The 15,615-nt window shown below is 34.2% G+C and overlaps 1 protein-coding gene and 1 non-coding gene across 2 annotated transcripts; one reads left to right on the top strand and one right to left on the bottom strand.

Annotated features, from left to right (window-relative positions):
• Positions 1-9,404: 9,404 nt before the first annotated feature.
• LOC125420746 (U5 spliceosomal RNA) lies at positions 9,405-9,519 on the top strand. Its single transcript, XR_007238978.1, has one exon. It is a non-coding gene; the product is annotated as a U5 spliceosomal RNA (small nuclear RNA).
• A 777-nt stretch (positions 9,520-10,296) lies between these two features.
• On the bottom strand, positions 10,297-13,693 carry LOC125420698 (glutamate receptor 2.8-like). The gene is made up of 5 exons (XM_048467540.2): positions 13,486-13,693; positions 12,098-13,386; positions 11,679-11,991; positions 11,043-11,452; positions 10,297-10,871 (listed from the first exon to the last, which is right to left on the bottom strand). Exons 1-5 carry the CDS (start codon positions 13,673-13,675, stop codon positions 10,362-10,364), a joined length of 2,712 nt encoding a protein of 903 aa, XP_048323497.2. The 5' UTR covers positions 13,676-13,693; the 3' UTR covers positions 10,297-10,361.
• Between the last annotated feature and the right edge of the window lie 1,922 nt (positions 13,694-15,615).

The raw sequence follows: 15,615 nt of genomic DNA, 5'->3' as shown, positions 1-15,615 counted from the left end.
TCGGGACGCCGAAGTGCCGTATGCAAGTTTCTCTCTTTAATCTCCCGCCAGTCGGTGCTCAGGACGCTGGATATCGGAGGGCATCACTGGTATATAGTGTGGTGCGTCAAGTATAAATTTTCGGATAGAAATTTCAAACCCTAAAGTGTTCAAAAATTATTTATTATAATTTATTACATTTTATTTATATTTGGGGTATTTATCTATTGTTTATTAAATTAATTCATCCCTTGGTTTTCGGGAAATACGAATATCGGGTTTTGTGAAAATGTTTTAAAAAGGAAACATTTCCAACAGAGTGAATAGTGAGGGTTTTGAGAGAAAATATTACTTCAATTGTTATTATTATTTATTTATTGGTATTAATTAAATTCCTTTATTTGTTATATAATTGATATTAAAGGTATTTAGTAGATATGGTCACTCACTGAGATAATTAGCATCTCATGTTTTTAAATTCCGTTCCCCTAGGTCCAGGTTGGGAGACGTTGATCGTCCGGGGCGGGCGCGATATCTCGGTTCATTGCCGAAAGTCCAAGAAGTATTTCTTCCCTTTTTCCTCTTCATCTTGTATTACTTCTTTATCTGTTATTGTATTAATTCCATATTTATTTGTATAATACTCTGTATACTGTATTGGACATGTAGTTGTTATTTATGCACTGAGTTGTTTTTATTCTTTGAAGTGCTGTTAATTTGTGGAATCAAATTGTAGTATTGTGGGAGGAATAAGGGGATGAATATAGAAGTGCGTTTTCAGTGCAGAAAATTTTTGGTTAGTCCTACCCTTAGGGGAGGTGCTACCGGATTTTCCGTTGGAAGGTTCGGTGGTATTTCCCTGGGATCAGGGCTTGTCTAGGGTTCCGATGAGGAATTTTGGACGGGTCCTAACAGTTGGTGTCAGAGCTCTAGGTTCTAGTATTCCTAAGGGACTGTGCATTGTTGTGCATCCCATCCGCGTCTATTCTCTCGTTTTACCTGTCTTAAAGCGTTCTTTCCGTTTGTCTCGAAGCAAATTCGTTGCCCGAGTTTGAATAACTCTAATCTTCGAGGGTGTCAATGAGAATCATCTATCCTAACGGAGAATTCCTATGGCCTAGTCGATGGTCGAGGATTGCCTTTTCTTTTTGAAGGTCAAGTAACGGGGGCAAATCCAGTTCTGTGAATCTTTTTGGGAATCGAAGTGATCCTATATATGGATTGAGTAGTTCTTATGTTTATGGACCGTTACCATAAAGGAGTAAAGTTAAAGTGATTCAGCTTACTTGAAGTGGTGCTCCGTGGAGGAGTTAAGAGGCCTTTGCTGTGGTTAATTTTTGTCCTCGTCTCCAAAGAGCTATCGGAGAATGGTTGTTAAGGGTCTATGGCCCAGGTGGTTGATGCCCGAGTAGATGGTGAGCGTTGGAACTGCTAATAGTGGGAAGCAATTCGAAAGCATTTTTCCCAGCAAGTTATCTGGATTACGACTATAAAAAGGATATCGAATCATTATTGATTTAGCTTTGGACATCGACCCATTTCAGTACCGCCATGCCGTGCGACTCCATTAAAGTTAAAGGACTTAAAGGCTTAGCTGCAAGATTTGGTGAATAAAGGTTTCACTATGTCAAGCTTATCATCGTGAATGGCATTTGTTTCGCTCATGGAGAAGAAGGATAATTGCCTAAAGGTGTGTATCGGTTATCAACGATTTAACAAGGTGACCGCCCATAATTGATACTTGTTGTCGAGTATGGATGCGTATCGATCAACCTCAAGGTGTCGAGATATTTTTTTCCGATCGATTATTAAAAATTAAATACTTTTCAAAGTGATATTTGAAATTTAAGGGTATTTTATTCAAGTATTTTTTTGTTTATGTTCGTACATGTATTTGTATGTTATCTTGTTTGATATTATACTGCATATACTACACCATACGGAGACGGCGAACCAATGTGGTCCATGTAGAGCTAGCCCCATAATCATGTTGCCTACGAGTCCAGGGGATATGACGGCCAATATAGACAACCACCTTGGTTTGTATTGGTAGCAGAGTGCCGGCGACAGCTGGAATCATGGATCACGTAGCATGTTAGAAGGTATCATATGTACCTCCATTACGAGCGTGCATATTTTATTTTATGCTATGGATTTTAAGATATGATTTTATGCATTTATTCACATTTTATTATTGTTCCAATGTGGAGTTTTAACAATTGCCTATGCAAGTTAAGATATTTTAAACTAATTAAAATAATTTTGTTATTATTTATTATTTCATTGATTTAATTAGTAAATTTCATAAATTATATTTTGATTTTTGAAGAAGTTTGGAAATTTAATTTGGGTTGATAAATTGTGTATATTTTATGTTGGTGGTATATTTGAAAAATATATTTTATTATTTGTTTTACGTTATATTTTTCCAAGAGCGACTTAAGGTTTAAGTATCGCCATTTGAGAATACAAAGTAGGATATCCTTGAGTTCAAAAAGGAGATCCTAAAGGAAGCACGTGATTCAATGTATGTGATACACCCCAAAGGTATGAAGATATATCAAATGCTCACTAAGTATTATTGGTGGATGGGCACGATAAGGGAAGTTGCAGGATTCGAATAAAGGTACTTAAGTCACCGGCAAGTAAAAGTGGGGAGTATTAATGTTTGAGGTAGTTTTAATCCTTGCCCATTTCCGTGTTGGGTGGGGAGATGTAAACATGGATTTCGTGCTTAAACTATCGTTCACAAAGAGAAGGTACAATAGCGTTTAGAGAATCAAACATGATCCAGATAGCGATTAAAGTTCTATTTGGTTGTTGATTTAAGGATGCATGCTTCAGAAGCACTTTATGGTTAGCGTTCGACTATGACCAAGACTTGTAGATCGTGTTCTCGTGGCCTAGTTTGAATATCCTTAATTAGTGGGCATGAGAAGCAAAGTTGCACAAGAGGAAAGTTAAAATTCACTATTAGGCGTGATGGTAGTGTAATGATAGTGGATGAGGTCCCTATTATACTTGCTAAGTTAAGCTGCTCAGGTTCGGAAGAAGAGCTATACAGTTGTGTGTATGCAGATACACTTGGAGTGAGACTTACGACTGCATCGCCTTTCACCATAGGCCAATGGATAAGCAAAGTGCAGAATTCACACTTGGAAGTTATGTTGAGACCGTGCATTATGCAATGTCGAAAGGAGTCGGATTGAGCAATTTCCATCGATAGGATTCATTACGATATTAACTACCAAGCAAGCATCGAGGTGTCTTCGTATAAGATTCTATATGGAAGGCAGTGTCGAACCTCACTATATTGGAGTGAAGTAGGTAAGGAGAAGCACCACATGACGACCAACGTGAATTGGATGCGAACACCTACAAATGACTACGAATAAGGCGAAAATCATCCGAGAGAGTTTGGAAGCTGCTCAAGATCAACAATGAGTTAAGCTGACGTGCTTGGAAAAGATGTTGAATTCGAAGTCCGAGATTAAAGTTTTGAGATTATCTCTGTAGAAGAGAGTCGTATGCTTTGGCTGACAAAGAGAGCTAAGTTCTCGTTACCTTAGTTTCTAGGAGGTTATTGGAAGAATTGGTTTTGTGGTATGCAAGTTAGTATTTTGGGAAAGCAGACATGGGTATGCAGCGTGATTCACGTATTGCTGCTACGAAAGGATATCGAAGACCGCCATGCAAGGAGCGACTATGACAGATTTTAAATCATGAAGAATGCTTTTGGATCAATAAGACTATTTTCTTAGATCAAAAGTCTCGTGGTGAATTAATCTAGTCGAGAAAGCGGCATGGAAGCTCGACGCACAAATCCGCAATCAATATTCTTATGCGTTTCAGCGACGTAAGAAATTTCGAGGATGAAATTTTTGTAAGGGGGGAAGATTGTAACACCCCGTCCCGAAGTACAACGGAAATTTTCCAACTTTGACCATTGACCGTTGACCGAAAGGGTCAAAAGTTGACTTTTTGACTCGGATGGAATTCTAGGTTGACTGAGGTACCGTTACGAAGTACACATTGGCACGAGTTCGTAGACTAGTAGCACGTTGAAAATGGAGCTACGGTTTGAAAGTTATGAGCAAAACAATTTGAGGTCCAAACTGTCCAAGGGATGCCAGAGTTGACTTTTTTATTCATGCAAAGTTGAGCTTTGACTCATGCATGGTTGTGAAGTACTCGTCGATACGAGTCCGTAGACTAGCGGCACGTCTGATTTGGACATGTGGGTTAAAAGTTATGGACTTGTAGAGTTTTTCAAATACTGTATTATTTTATTATTTTTTTTAATATTATTTTTTTAAACCTGTAACAATGTGCCACGTGTGACTTAATAAATATGACCATGTGTCACCATGTTGAGATGCCACATGTCAACCATGCTTAGTACCATATTATTTTATTATTGTTATTTTAGATAATAATATTATTTTTAATATTATTTAATTATTTTATTTTATTTCTTTTCCCCCACGTGGGAAAAAAGGGCCATGGGCCCCTTCCCCTTTTTCTTCTTCTTTCTTTCCTTCTTTCTTCCTTCCCACTGGCCATCTCTCTCTCTCTCCCGTGTTCATCTTTCTCCGGCCACCACAAACCACACGCACCGGCCACCGCTAAAGACCACACGCCGGCGAGCTCACCACCCAAATCGGGTCGGTGAAGTCAGCGGCAGCGGGTTGAATTTTTCCCGCGATTCTCACCGTTTCCGGCCAGCCCAGTCCAAATTGCCACCCCTTTCCCCCTATTTTGGGTCCTCTCAGTTCAATTATGGTCTCCAATCGTTTAAATTCGAAGTGGTTCATGAGATACGACGAGATCAAGACCGACCGAAGCTTTCCGGCCAAATTCCGGCCACCGCCGGTTGAATTGAGCTCAATGGAGGTCGGTAATGTGATCCTCATCTCACAAGCTTTCCATAGACACATAATTTGTCAATTTTGGTTAATGTTTGTGTTAGACCCCCCGGGTACCGGGTATTATTTACCCGCATAAAATATTAATTTATTTGACTGTGTGTGAATTGTGTTCTAGGAGCACGGGTGAGTCGTGGAATTGATCCCATGGAGGATCTTAGGTTAATTGCGTGCTCCAGGTGAGTGACCCACCTTTAAAAATATTTCGGGCCAATTAATTATATTTAATTGGTGTTTAATTGATATTTGGAATTATGCTCATGTGGTGCAATTTAATTATAATTGTGGAAAATTATTATTTTATATATATATATTTACCCATTGATGCTAAATGGAATTTTGGGTCATTAAGAAATTCCCGATTATTATTTTATTGTGATTTAATTGTATTTATTACACATGAGCAAGTATTTTCATTAATTAATTGTGTTTGGATTTTTATATTATTTTTGGGCATAATTGGTTTTAATATTTTAAGAAAATTATTTGTTTAAATTGGTGATGCCCGTGGAATATTATTTGTTGGACCTCATGTTACGAGAAAAATTATTTTTATATTGTTATCGATGGTTTCGTACCGGGTATGTTAAAGGAAAATATGTGAGATGGTGAAATTGAAAACTGGTATATTTGCCACGGTGATTTTGGAAAATCGGTACGGTAATAATTAAATTAATAATTATTTTAGACGCACTCATACAGTATTGGTGTTCCAGTGTATATGTGGTTAGCGCGCAAGTATTATGTCTCCTGTGAGTTGCCATTAGACAGAGGGCAGGCAAGTCTTATATATTGCGCATTAGCCGCCCCCCTCCTTGGCCGGGATGACGGTTTCAGCAGCGGTACTATCGGGACGCCGAAGTGCCGTATGCAAGTTTCTCTCTTTAATCTCCTGCCAATCAGTGCTCGGGACGCTGGGTATCGGAGGGCATCATTGGTATATAGTGTGGTGCGTCAAGTATAAATTTTCGGATAGAAATTTCAAACCCCAGAGTGTTCAAAAATTATTTATTATAATTTATTACATTTTATTTATATTTGGGGTATTTATCTATTATTTATTAAATTAATTGATCCCTTGGTTTTCGGAAAATACGAATATCGGGTTTTGTGAAAATGTTTTAAAAGGGGAACATTTCCAACAGAGTGAATAGTGAGGGTTTTGAGAGAAAATATTACTTCAATTGTTATTATTATTTATTTATTTAATTGTTGGTATTAATTAAATTCTTTTATTTGTTATATAATTGATATTAAAGGTGTTCAGTAGATAGGGTCACTCACTGAGATGATTAGCATCTCATGTTTTTAAATTCCATTCCCCTAGGTCCAGGTTGGGAGACGTTGATTGTCCGGGGCGAGCCCGACGTCTCGGTTCATTGTCGAAAGTCCAAGAAGTATTTCTTCCCTTTTTCCTCTTCATCTTGTATTACTTCTTTATCTGTTATTGTATTAATTCCATATTTATTTGTATAATACTCTGTATACTGTATTAGACATGTAGTTATTATTTATCTATTGAGTTGCTGTTATTCTTTGAAGTGCTGTAAATTTGTGGAATCAAATTGTAGTATTGTGGGAGGAATAAGGGGATGAATATAGAAGTGCGTTTTTAGTGCAGGAAATTTTTTATTAGTCCTACCCTTAGGGGAGATGCTGCCAGATTTTCCGTTGGAAGGTTCGGTGGTATTTCCCTGGGATCAGGGCTTGTCTAGGGTTCCGGTGAGGAATTTTGGACGGGTCCTGACAAAGGAGGCCAATTTGAATTTGACAACCTCTACTGTCTCTTTCTACGGCCATATTCCTCTATATATATGTCTTTCTCTTCCTTGTAAAGATTGATTCCATTTTGGTGAGAGAAATACACATAGAAACAAAGAGAGAGGAGAGTATTAGAGAGAAAATTACGAAAAGATTTTTCTTAAATATTCATGTTTTTTCTTTGTAAGAGAGTGTGTAGGTTTTCTTCTATTATAAGAGAGAGGATATTGTTATTTGTGCTCTCTTTATTTTAGAGAAAAATTATTTTATTCTTTTGCTTTAATAAAATCCTTATACAATTGTCAATTATTTGTGTGTATTTTATTGTCCTAACAAGTTTATGATGAGGACGAAGGCGAGGACTTGAGGAACTTTGAATTTTCAGTGACCGTTGGATCTGTCACCTGTGTTGCTCGTGTTTGTCTTCCAACCTCAGTCTTGAAGCGGACCGTTTCTTTAATTCTAATTTGGTTTTTATTCGCTTCCGTGTGTCCCATGTTAAACCAATAAGATTGAAATTGACTTGGACCGTTGCATGACACGGTTCGTTTTGTATGAGGACCAGCATATAAGGTCCATCGTTAACTAGATCGAGTCAATCTTTACAATTTTCCTCCATTTTTAAATTTGAAGCTAAAGGAAGGTTTTATCTTTGAATCTTATGACATCCAATTCACTGTCATTCTTTTTGAGTTGATCAGCTGGGCTATTTTCTTGAATTTAATCTGTTCCACCACCAGTTTACTTTGGACTCTATTAATTTTCGTAGAAATGTCTGTCATGGAACAATATTAATTTCTCTATTCGTCTTTACTTTGACTCCGATTAAGTAAAATATAAAAGACAAAAGCATACTTTTTTTTTTTTAATGGATGTATTTAATATTTGTTCAATATTCCAGAAAATTTTTTTATTTGTTTATTTTCTTTAAAAAATTCCCCATAAAACAGTTTTTTTTTTTAATTAATTTATTTTGATGTAAAAGCATCCATATATACATGTAACCATGAAAAATATGATTTTGTAACAACGATATCCATTATTTCTAGAAGTAGCAAGAGGAAATTAACTGTTTATAATATTCATTCAAAATACAGAATGACAAATAAAATTAAAAATTATTCTGCAAACGAATAAAAAAAATAAGGAAAAAAAAAGTCCGTTTACAAATTAAATACATCATGAGTGCCATGTCTTGAAAGTTTTGTTCTCCAAGTGTTTCCATATCTTTCAAGCAATGTATAATAAAGAACTTGTATGTTTAGAATTTAAGGGTAAGCTTCAACACCCTATTATAAGATCTTCCATCTCACTCTCACAATATTTTCGCAAGTAAATTAAAAAAATTGTTAACTAATGAAATTGAGCAAATGCAGACTATGTTGCACCATAACACCAATGGCATAGAATAGTTATTTCTATTAAAATGAAAATAACTATTTATGAGGAGTAAAAAAAATTAATTTCTATTTATATATTTGATAACCACAAAGAATTAATTTCAAAGTAGTCTTTATAAATATCAAATTTAATTAAAATTAATAAAAAATAATTTTTATATTTATTCATATATTTTTAAAAACGATAAGCCATCTAAATTTGAAGTTTATCAAATCCACAACATAACAGGTGAAAGTGCAATGTTAGAAGCCAATATAGTGTTACAGCTGCTTTATTTATTCATTTATTCTGGATACTAAATATATGATAAATTTGTTCAGATTTAGGAATACATATATATTCACTTGACACAGCCATCTCTGGCAGGTGGTCTGGGAATCTTATTAGTATTTATTTAATACTTGAACTAAAATTTGGCCCCCTCAGAATTTGACATTGATTATTGAATAAATCACACAATTAACTATGCACAGCCATATATGTATTGATCGAAATCTGTATAATGAATATGATTTCCTTCATCTTCTACATGTACTGCTGCGATCTCTACTTCTAGGCTGAAAGCCTTTGGAGGTATCTGTAAGTTGTCTCCATTATGATTTTGATCAAATCAGTTAGTAACTCTGGAACAATTCTTAGGAAAGAATTTGACCAAATATACCAAACATGCAAAAACTGAAGAGATTCCGGTGATGATGAAGAGGCCACCAAAACTGTAGACACTGAGACAATGACTATCTGAAGAAAATGTGGAACCCGAATCTTGACAGTTAGTATCATATGCAAAATACTTGTGCTCCATTTGTTGAATTTTGTTATGATTTCGAGTAATGTTTAGGATTGCCCTTGAAATGTAAGAGACTAAAGGGGACCCTACTGGGAAGGCCTGCAATCATAGAAAGTTATAAACAATGAAAATTATAGTTCAATAGTTTTAGCTATATATATAGCTAGTCAAATACAAATATGTACTTTTCTTTGTTTGTGTGGATGGGTGAGAGAATTCACTACTGGGAAGGCCTTGAATCAAAAACATAAAAACAAATAAAATAAAATAAGAAATTCAGGTTTATCATTTCAAATTATTATTGCAAGTAACATAATTAAACACTATTCTTTGTATGTGATAATATATAGAATACAAAGTTGCCCTTGAATTGTGTGCGTGTGTGTAAAATAATATGAATAACGAGAATTAAATTAACTTATAGTAACTCGACCGCATTATTAATGTTTTTGAATTGACGAGAATTTGTTTTATTTAAAAAGAAAAAATAACGAGAATTTCTATTCGAGGCAGTCATTTCCAATTCTGTAGAATCTTATGGGTTTATTTGCAGCCACGCGCTGAGCACGTAGCGAACTATTTTTTCGCGTTTTACTAAAGAATACTGCGTGCTTGCCTCAGATAGTGGCATACGATTTTAGCAAAAAAGAATCTTATGGGTTTATTTAATACTTATTCAATATTATAGGTTTGTTTGGCTTATAAAAAAGTCCAAAAAACAGGTTTTTGTTTTATTATTTCTTTCTTTTGGTCCCCCCCCCCCTTTGTTTAAATATCATAGAAAAATATAATTATGCTTTTGATATAAAGACAAAAATAATATTGTTTAGAAAAATATAATTTCTCATCATTGATGAATGGTTATAAGTAAAATTTATTTGTCAAATAGTAATTTAAATAATTATCAATAAAAAAATTTATTTTAAAAAAATTTAGAATAAAAAATAATAATTAATATTAATGATTAAATTCCCACATAAAATGTGCTTACCATAAAATCATATTATTGAGAAGGCAAGGAAAGAGAGAAGTTGCTTGTTAAGTCTCGCTAATGTTAAGTTATGCTAATTTATCTGTTTTGTATTGATTTTTTGAAATATTAAAAGACCAAGATGTCTTTTGCACTTATAAAATAAAATTAAAACAAAAGGCCAACATGTATTGAAAATAACCAATATCTTCCTAATTTGATGTTTTATGATTTGTCAATGGACAAAACAATTCTAATAGCGTAACAAGATCTTTATTTGTCAATCTGCCTCTTATGAGGTCCAATTTGATAAGTGATTTGGAATTGGAAAAACTCGTTTTGAGATGTGAAATTTGAGTTCATGTACACCAATGCCATCATAATAGTATTCACAAATTCAAACTAAACTGCAAGATATCAGTGGTATCATGATATAGTCAAACTTTATATTTATAAAGCTAATTGCACAGTAGGAAGAATAATCAAAGTTTAATTCAGTTTTGAAAAGCTTCCGATCGATCATGCATGCTTGTAAACATCAGGCACATCCATAGATGTGTCTACTATAATCTATATAATGAATTTCATTTTCTTCACCAACTTTTCCGATCTTCACAGTTTCTTGTTCAAAAGCTGTTGGAGGGCTCTGTAAATGATCACCATTATTCGCTGCTTCAGCTCTGGCACTTAAATTATGAGGGAGATCCCTGCGGCAAGACTTTTCCCTTCTAGTAACTACGGACCAAAGGCAAAGTGGGCTATCGGGGTGGATAACATTCATAGCGGACAGCCTCTTACCGCGGAGTTTAATCAAATGTATCAAATATGAAAAAACTGAAGCTATTCCTGTGATGATGAAGAGGCCACTGAAACTGTACACACTGAGACTAGGATAATCATCTGAAGAAAATGTGGAACCAGGATATTCACATTTGATTCCACGTTCAAGATTCTTGGTTTCCAATTCTTGCATCTTATTAGGGTCCTGAGTAATATTTAGGATTGCTTTGGAAATGTAAGAGACAAGAGGAGCCCCTATTGGGAAAGCCTGAAGTATATTCATACATGAAAACAATAAAAATTAGTTCAAAATATTGTAAGCTATAGAGTATATATAGCTAAAAATAGATGTTAATATAGTATATTTAAGTTGTCCCACTTGAGAAAAAATTGTTCGGCGCAAAAACAAACATATAAGAAAATTAATTCTAAAACTCACAAAGCCAAATCCTGCTGATTTGTAGGTTGGTCCAACCACTCTGTATTTGGAGCAGTACCTAGATAGGAAGACCTTCACATAGGGAATTTCTTCAAAGATGGCATCAATCCCACCATTTTTGCTTCCTTTAGACATTGCATCATTGTACTCCTCTGGTGATTCATAAGATCTTAGCCTGGACTCTGAAAAGTTCAACTGTTTTGTTAAAAGCTCTTTGACGTACGAGTTCTTTAGGTAACCGACAAAATGATCGTTCCTTCTGAGCTCATCAATATCACTAATTGCTGGTTGCAATTTTTGTACTGTTAACATTGAGGCTAAGCTAGCAGTGTAACTCTGTGTAAAGATAAGTACCACAAATACCCATATCACCACCACAACTCTTGACCATTTGTTCTTTAATTTCTCACCTAGTAGAACAAAATACTTAAATTTTTAGAACTAATGTTATAGTTTGTATGTGAGTAAGGAATAGAAAGAAAATAAATCAAAGAAACATATATAATAATTGAAATGTTTTTGGTTTAAAGGAATTCTCTTCATTTTCCTCTTTTTTTTTCTTTCTTTCTCTTTTTTTTTTTTTTTTTTTCTCCCAAAAAAGACACAAGGTATAGCAGATAGGATGAAGAGAATTACTATTAGCAAACACTAGAGTTGAAATGGAGAACCATAAAATGGTGCCAGGAATTTTTTTTTGTGGACTCCTGAACTCTTCATTTGTATGATGTTCAAGAAACCATATGACAATCCCGGTTAAGATGAATGCGACACCAATAGATAACCAAAGATCCCATTTAAGAGGTCTTAAGAAAATCCAAATATTCTTCGTCTCGTCTTTTTTAACTTTCACCACCATTGAGACACCTGATTCTGTGTATGGTAATGTAAAATCTACATACTTAGTCCTATTTGCGACGATTGTTGTATCTCCAACTACAGCATCAAATTTCTGCACTTGTATATATGTACCATACAAAACTCATAAATATCAATTCCATAATTAAATCTTAACAAGAAAGGAAAATCGAAGAAAAAACAAAGCACTAATAATGTACCTTAAGTTTAATCTGGTAAAGAAGCTCATCATAAGTCCCATTGTTCTGTCTGAAGCTATTTGCGAATGGAATGAACTTGTGGGGAAGTGCAAAAGGCAATTTATCCAATGCAGCCAAGAAGATGTCGTAGGAAAACCCTGAGAAGGAAGGCTCATCAGTATGAGGATCCCATTCTATCTTCAAAAATTCCTTAAAACCAGCGGGTGCTATCGGAATCCCGATCCTTAATTTTGTACCAAACACAGGTTTAACCCAACCTTTTGGTGGGACTTTGGTGTTTCCAGGCCAAATAATTGGTTTTCTTACAATCTTCACGGATTGGTCTAGACCGTGAGGTATTCCATTCTCCAAGCTCCAATTTCCAATAACTCTCTCTCCTAGTTTCCCTCTGATATTGATTATTTCATAGTCTGTAGGTTTCAACTGCCCTCTAATCAAATTAAACTCTCCGCTTAGGCCCTCAAATTTAATATTCAGCAACTTTTGCAGAAACTGTGGACCTGATTTTGACACTCTTAGACCGAAGGGTTCAATACTGTTTATACTAGAATTGTGGCTTACCAAGGCAGTTGGAGTCAATGATTCAGCAGCCATAGCCAATGCCCATACAGTGTCATATGCCCACAAACCGAAGAGATTTATATCCCCTGAAGTCTTATTCCATCTGGTTTTGAAATCTTGAAGACGTTTTGAGTTTGGCAAATAGGGCCTCACACCCACAACACCATGCATTGAACCAAAGACTTTTTTCCGCAAAGGATCTAACAACGATGATAGCCCTTTAGTAATGATCCATGCATACCCTTCACTCATCATGCCAATCTGTTTTGCAAGCCTAAACAGTTTCGAACCAAGTGAAGCCGACACATGAACCAGTAGTATCCTTGTCTCCCTTGCCATTATCATGTTTAGCTGTTTCAAGATTTCAAATTGACTGGAATTTGGTGAGATGATGCTTCTGTGAGGGACTCTGATGCTGATCACCTGGAGGGCATCTGTTAAATATGGAATCAGACCATTTCCATATTCTATGTCTTCATAGATTAGAATAACCTCTTTCCATCCATATGTTTCAACAATGGAAGTGAGAGCTTTAACTTGTGAGCAATCATCTTGTGCTGTCCGAATGAAAAATGGGTTCTGAGTTGGAGACAGTGAGGGACTGGTAGCTGAAAATGAAATTATGGGAATTTGAGCTCTGTCTCCAAGATCTATCAGAAACTTTGCTTCTGTTGAAGTTTGCGGCCCTATTATAGCCTGCACTTGTTCATCGTTTATCAATTCTAAAGCTGCATATACAAACCATTAACAAAATTATGCATTCTATATGTTTGAAATAGCACACATACATATATATATATATATGTCGAAGTTATTGTATTTGTTACCGGCTGATGCTGCCTCAACAACATCTCCCACAGAGTCCTTGACTGAAAGAGCCAGCCTTGTCCTATAATTAGCATGTATGGCGTAGAAGTCAGAGACCGCCATGGATATGTAGCCCTCTGCCATCTGCCCCAGAGGGGAGGCTAAGTTAAGAATAACTCCAACTCCTACCACATGGGGTTTTGATTCCATGCTTCCATTTTCAGCAGCATTTACAGTACACACGCCTATCCCAAAAAATATGATAACGAATAACATTTTCTGAGTGTCCATATGTTATGAAAAGATCCAAATTTGAACAACGAGAATCTAGGTAGCTGGATTACTTGTATATAAACATTTTTCTTTCCTACGCATGAATATACTTATATATGTATGTTTAATATATATATATATATATTTTTTTTGTTTTTTCAATAAGTATACCCATATTCTCGACGCGTTAATAGAAGTTACAAGGAAATTAAAGAGTAAGTTTCGGAATGATTCCTTAGGAATCACTTTGTATGTCTTTGAATCCAATATTATTAAGAAGTGAATTTACTGTACCTAATTCTTTAACAAATATACTTTTTAAGTTAATTTACTAATGTATGCACATAGATTAGATGTTAAGGATATTGACTGATCTATTTTCCCTTATTGTTTTTTTGGGTATGTGAATAATTGATCTATTTTTCCAATGTATAATATTCTAGATGACAGTTAGTCTAATTTATTAATTTTAATGAAAATTACTTTAAAATGGATGGCAAATATAACTCATGTGAATTTTACCCAAAATACATACATACATACATACATACATACATACATACATACATACATACATATATATATATATATATCTATGTATATAACAGATGTGAAATCACAAATGGACTTATATTTAGTCGTATATTAAATCGTTTCAATGGTCTTCTTAATTTAATAGTAAAAGATGCTTCAAATCCAAAACAAGACAAGGTTAACGACAACGACCCTTATATAAATAAAACATTGTTTTCTAATACCCGTGAAACACAACTTATTATATTATTGTTCTTTCACTAATGCAAATTCTTAAGGATTTCATCCTTAATTCATTTGTAAGTACCTATTGTCAATGTTTATCACCTTGATAATCCTCTGTTCTACTGGAGTTCTACATGAACCTTCCCAGCAAGGGACTCATGTTGAATTACTATACACATCTATGCTATCATCAAAACAAATATGGTCTAAGTTGGAGGCGGAGCCAGGATTTCTTCCTTCGGGCCCAAGTTATAATTTCTTTTTTGATGTTCAGATTAAGTTACAAATTTTTTTTTTTTCAATGTTCAAATTGTTATTGATGATGTAGTTTTTCTATTATATTTATAATCCCTAAAAAATTGATAGCTAGTTTTTATAAAAATTACATAAAATTTACTATTTTAACATCTAGGTAAGTCTCTTAGAAAATATGATTTGGTTTCTTCAAAAAAGAAAAGTCTATTAGAATACTTTCATGACCAAAATTGATAACAAACAAAAACTAAAATATTTGTTCTAAAAATATAATAATAAAAAAAAATATAATTTAACTGATAAAGTGTCAATAATAAATTACAAAACAAACTAATTGAAAGATGAAAATTTTACAAAATACTACCAAAAATAAATATTAATCATAAAAGGAAATGACATTAATATTTTCCATTAAACCATAAGTATACCATAAATAAAAAAATAATATCAAAATTTTCATTGCTTTAACCAAATTTTCTAATTATAATGTTAAAGAAAAAAAACTAAAATTAACTTCTAATTAATAACAAACAAAAGTAAAAATTATAATTTGGAATAAAAAAATAATTTACACAGATATTGTACATCAAGTTAGGTGGCCATATATATCATTTGAGACAATTATACAGCTATTATGCTAAAAAATTCAAAAAAAACATATATATTCAAAAATAAAATAAAAACCTTAGGTGGCCATGGCCAGCCAGGCCATAGGGAAGCTCCGTCCCTGGTCAAAGTAGAAAATGTGTTTAATTTTTTCCATCTTACTCGCTATTTTCTACAATGTAAGTTCTAATAAATTGAAAAATAAATTGCAACAAAAGCTGCACAAGTCAAGAATAAGAAGAATCGTCCTATACATA

The sequence above is a fragment of the Ziziphus jujuba genome, chromosome 1, assembly GCF_031755915.1.
Source record: "Ziziphus jujuba cultivar Dongzao chromosome 1, ASM3175591v1".
NCBI lineage: Eukaryota > Viridiplantae > Streptophyta > Magnoliopsida > Rosales > Rhamnaceae > Ziziphus > Ziziphus jujuba.
This window is presented reverse-complemented; position numbering and strand designations above follow the sequence as displayed.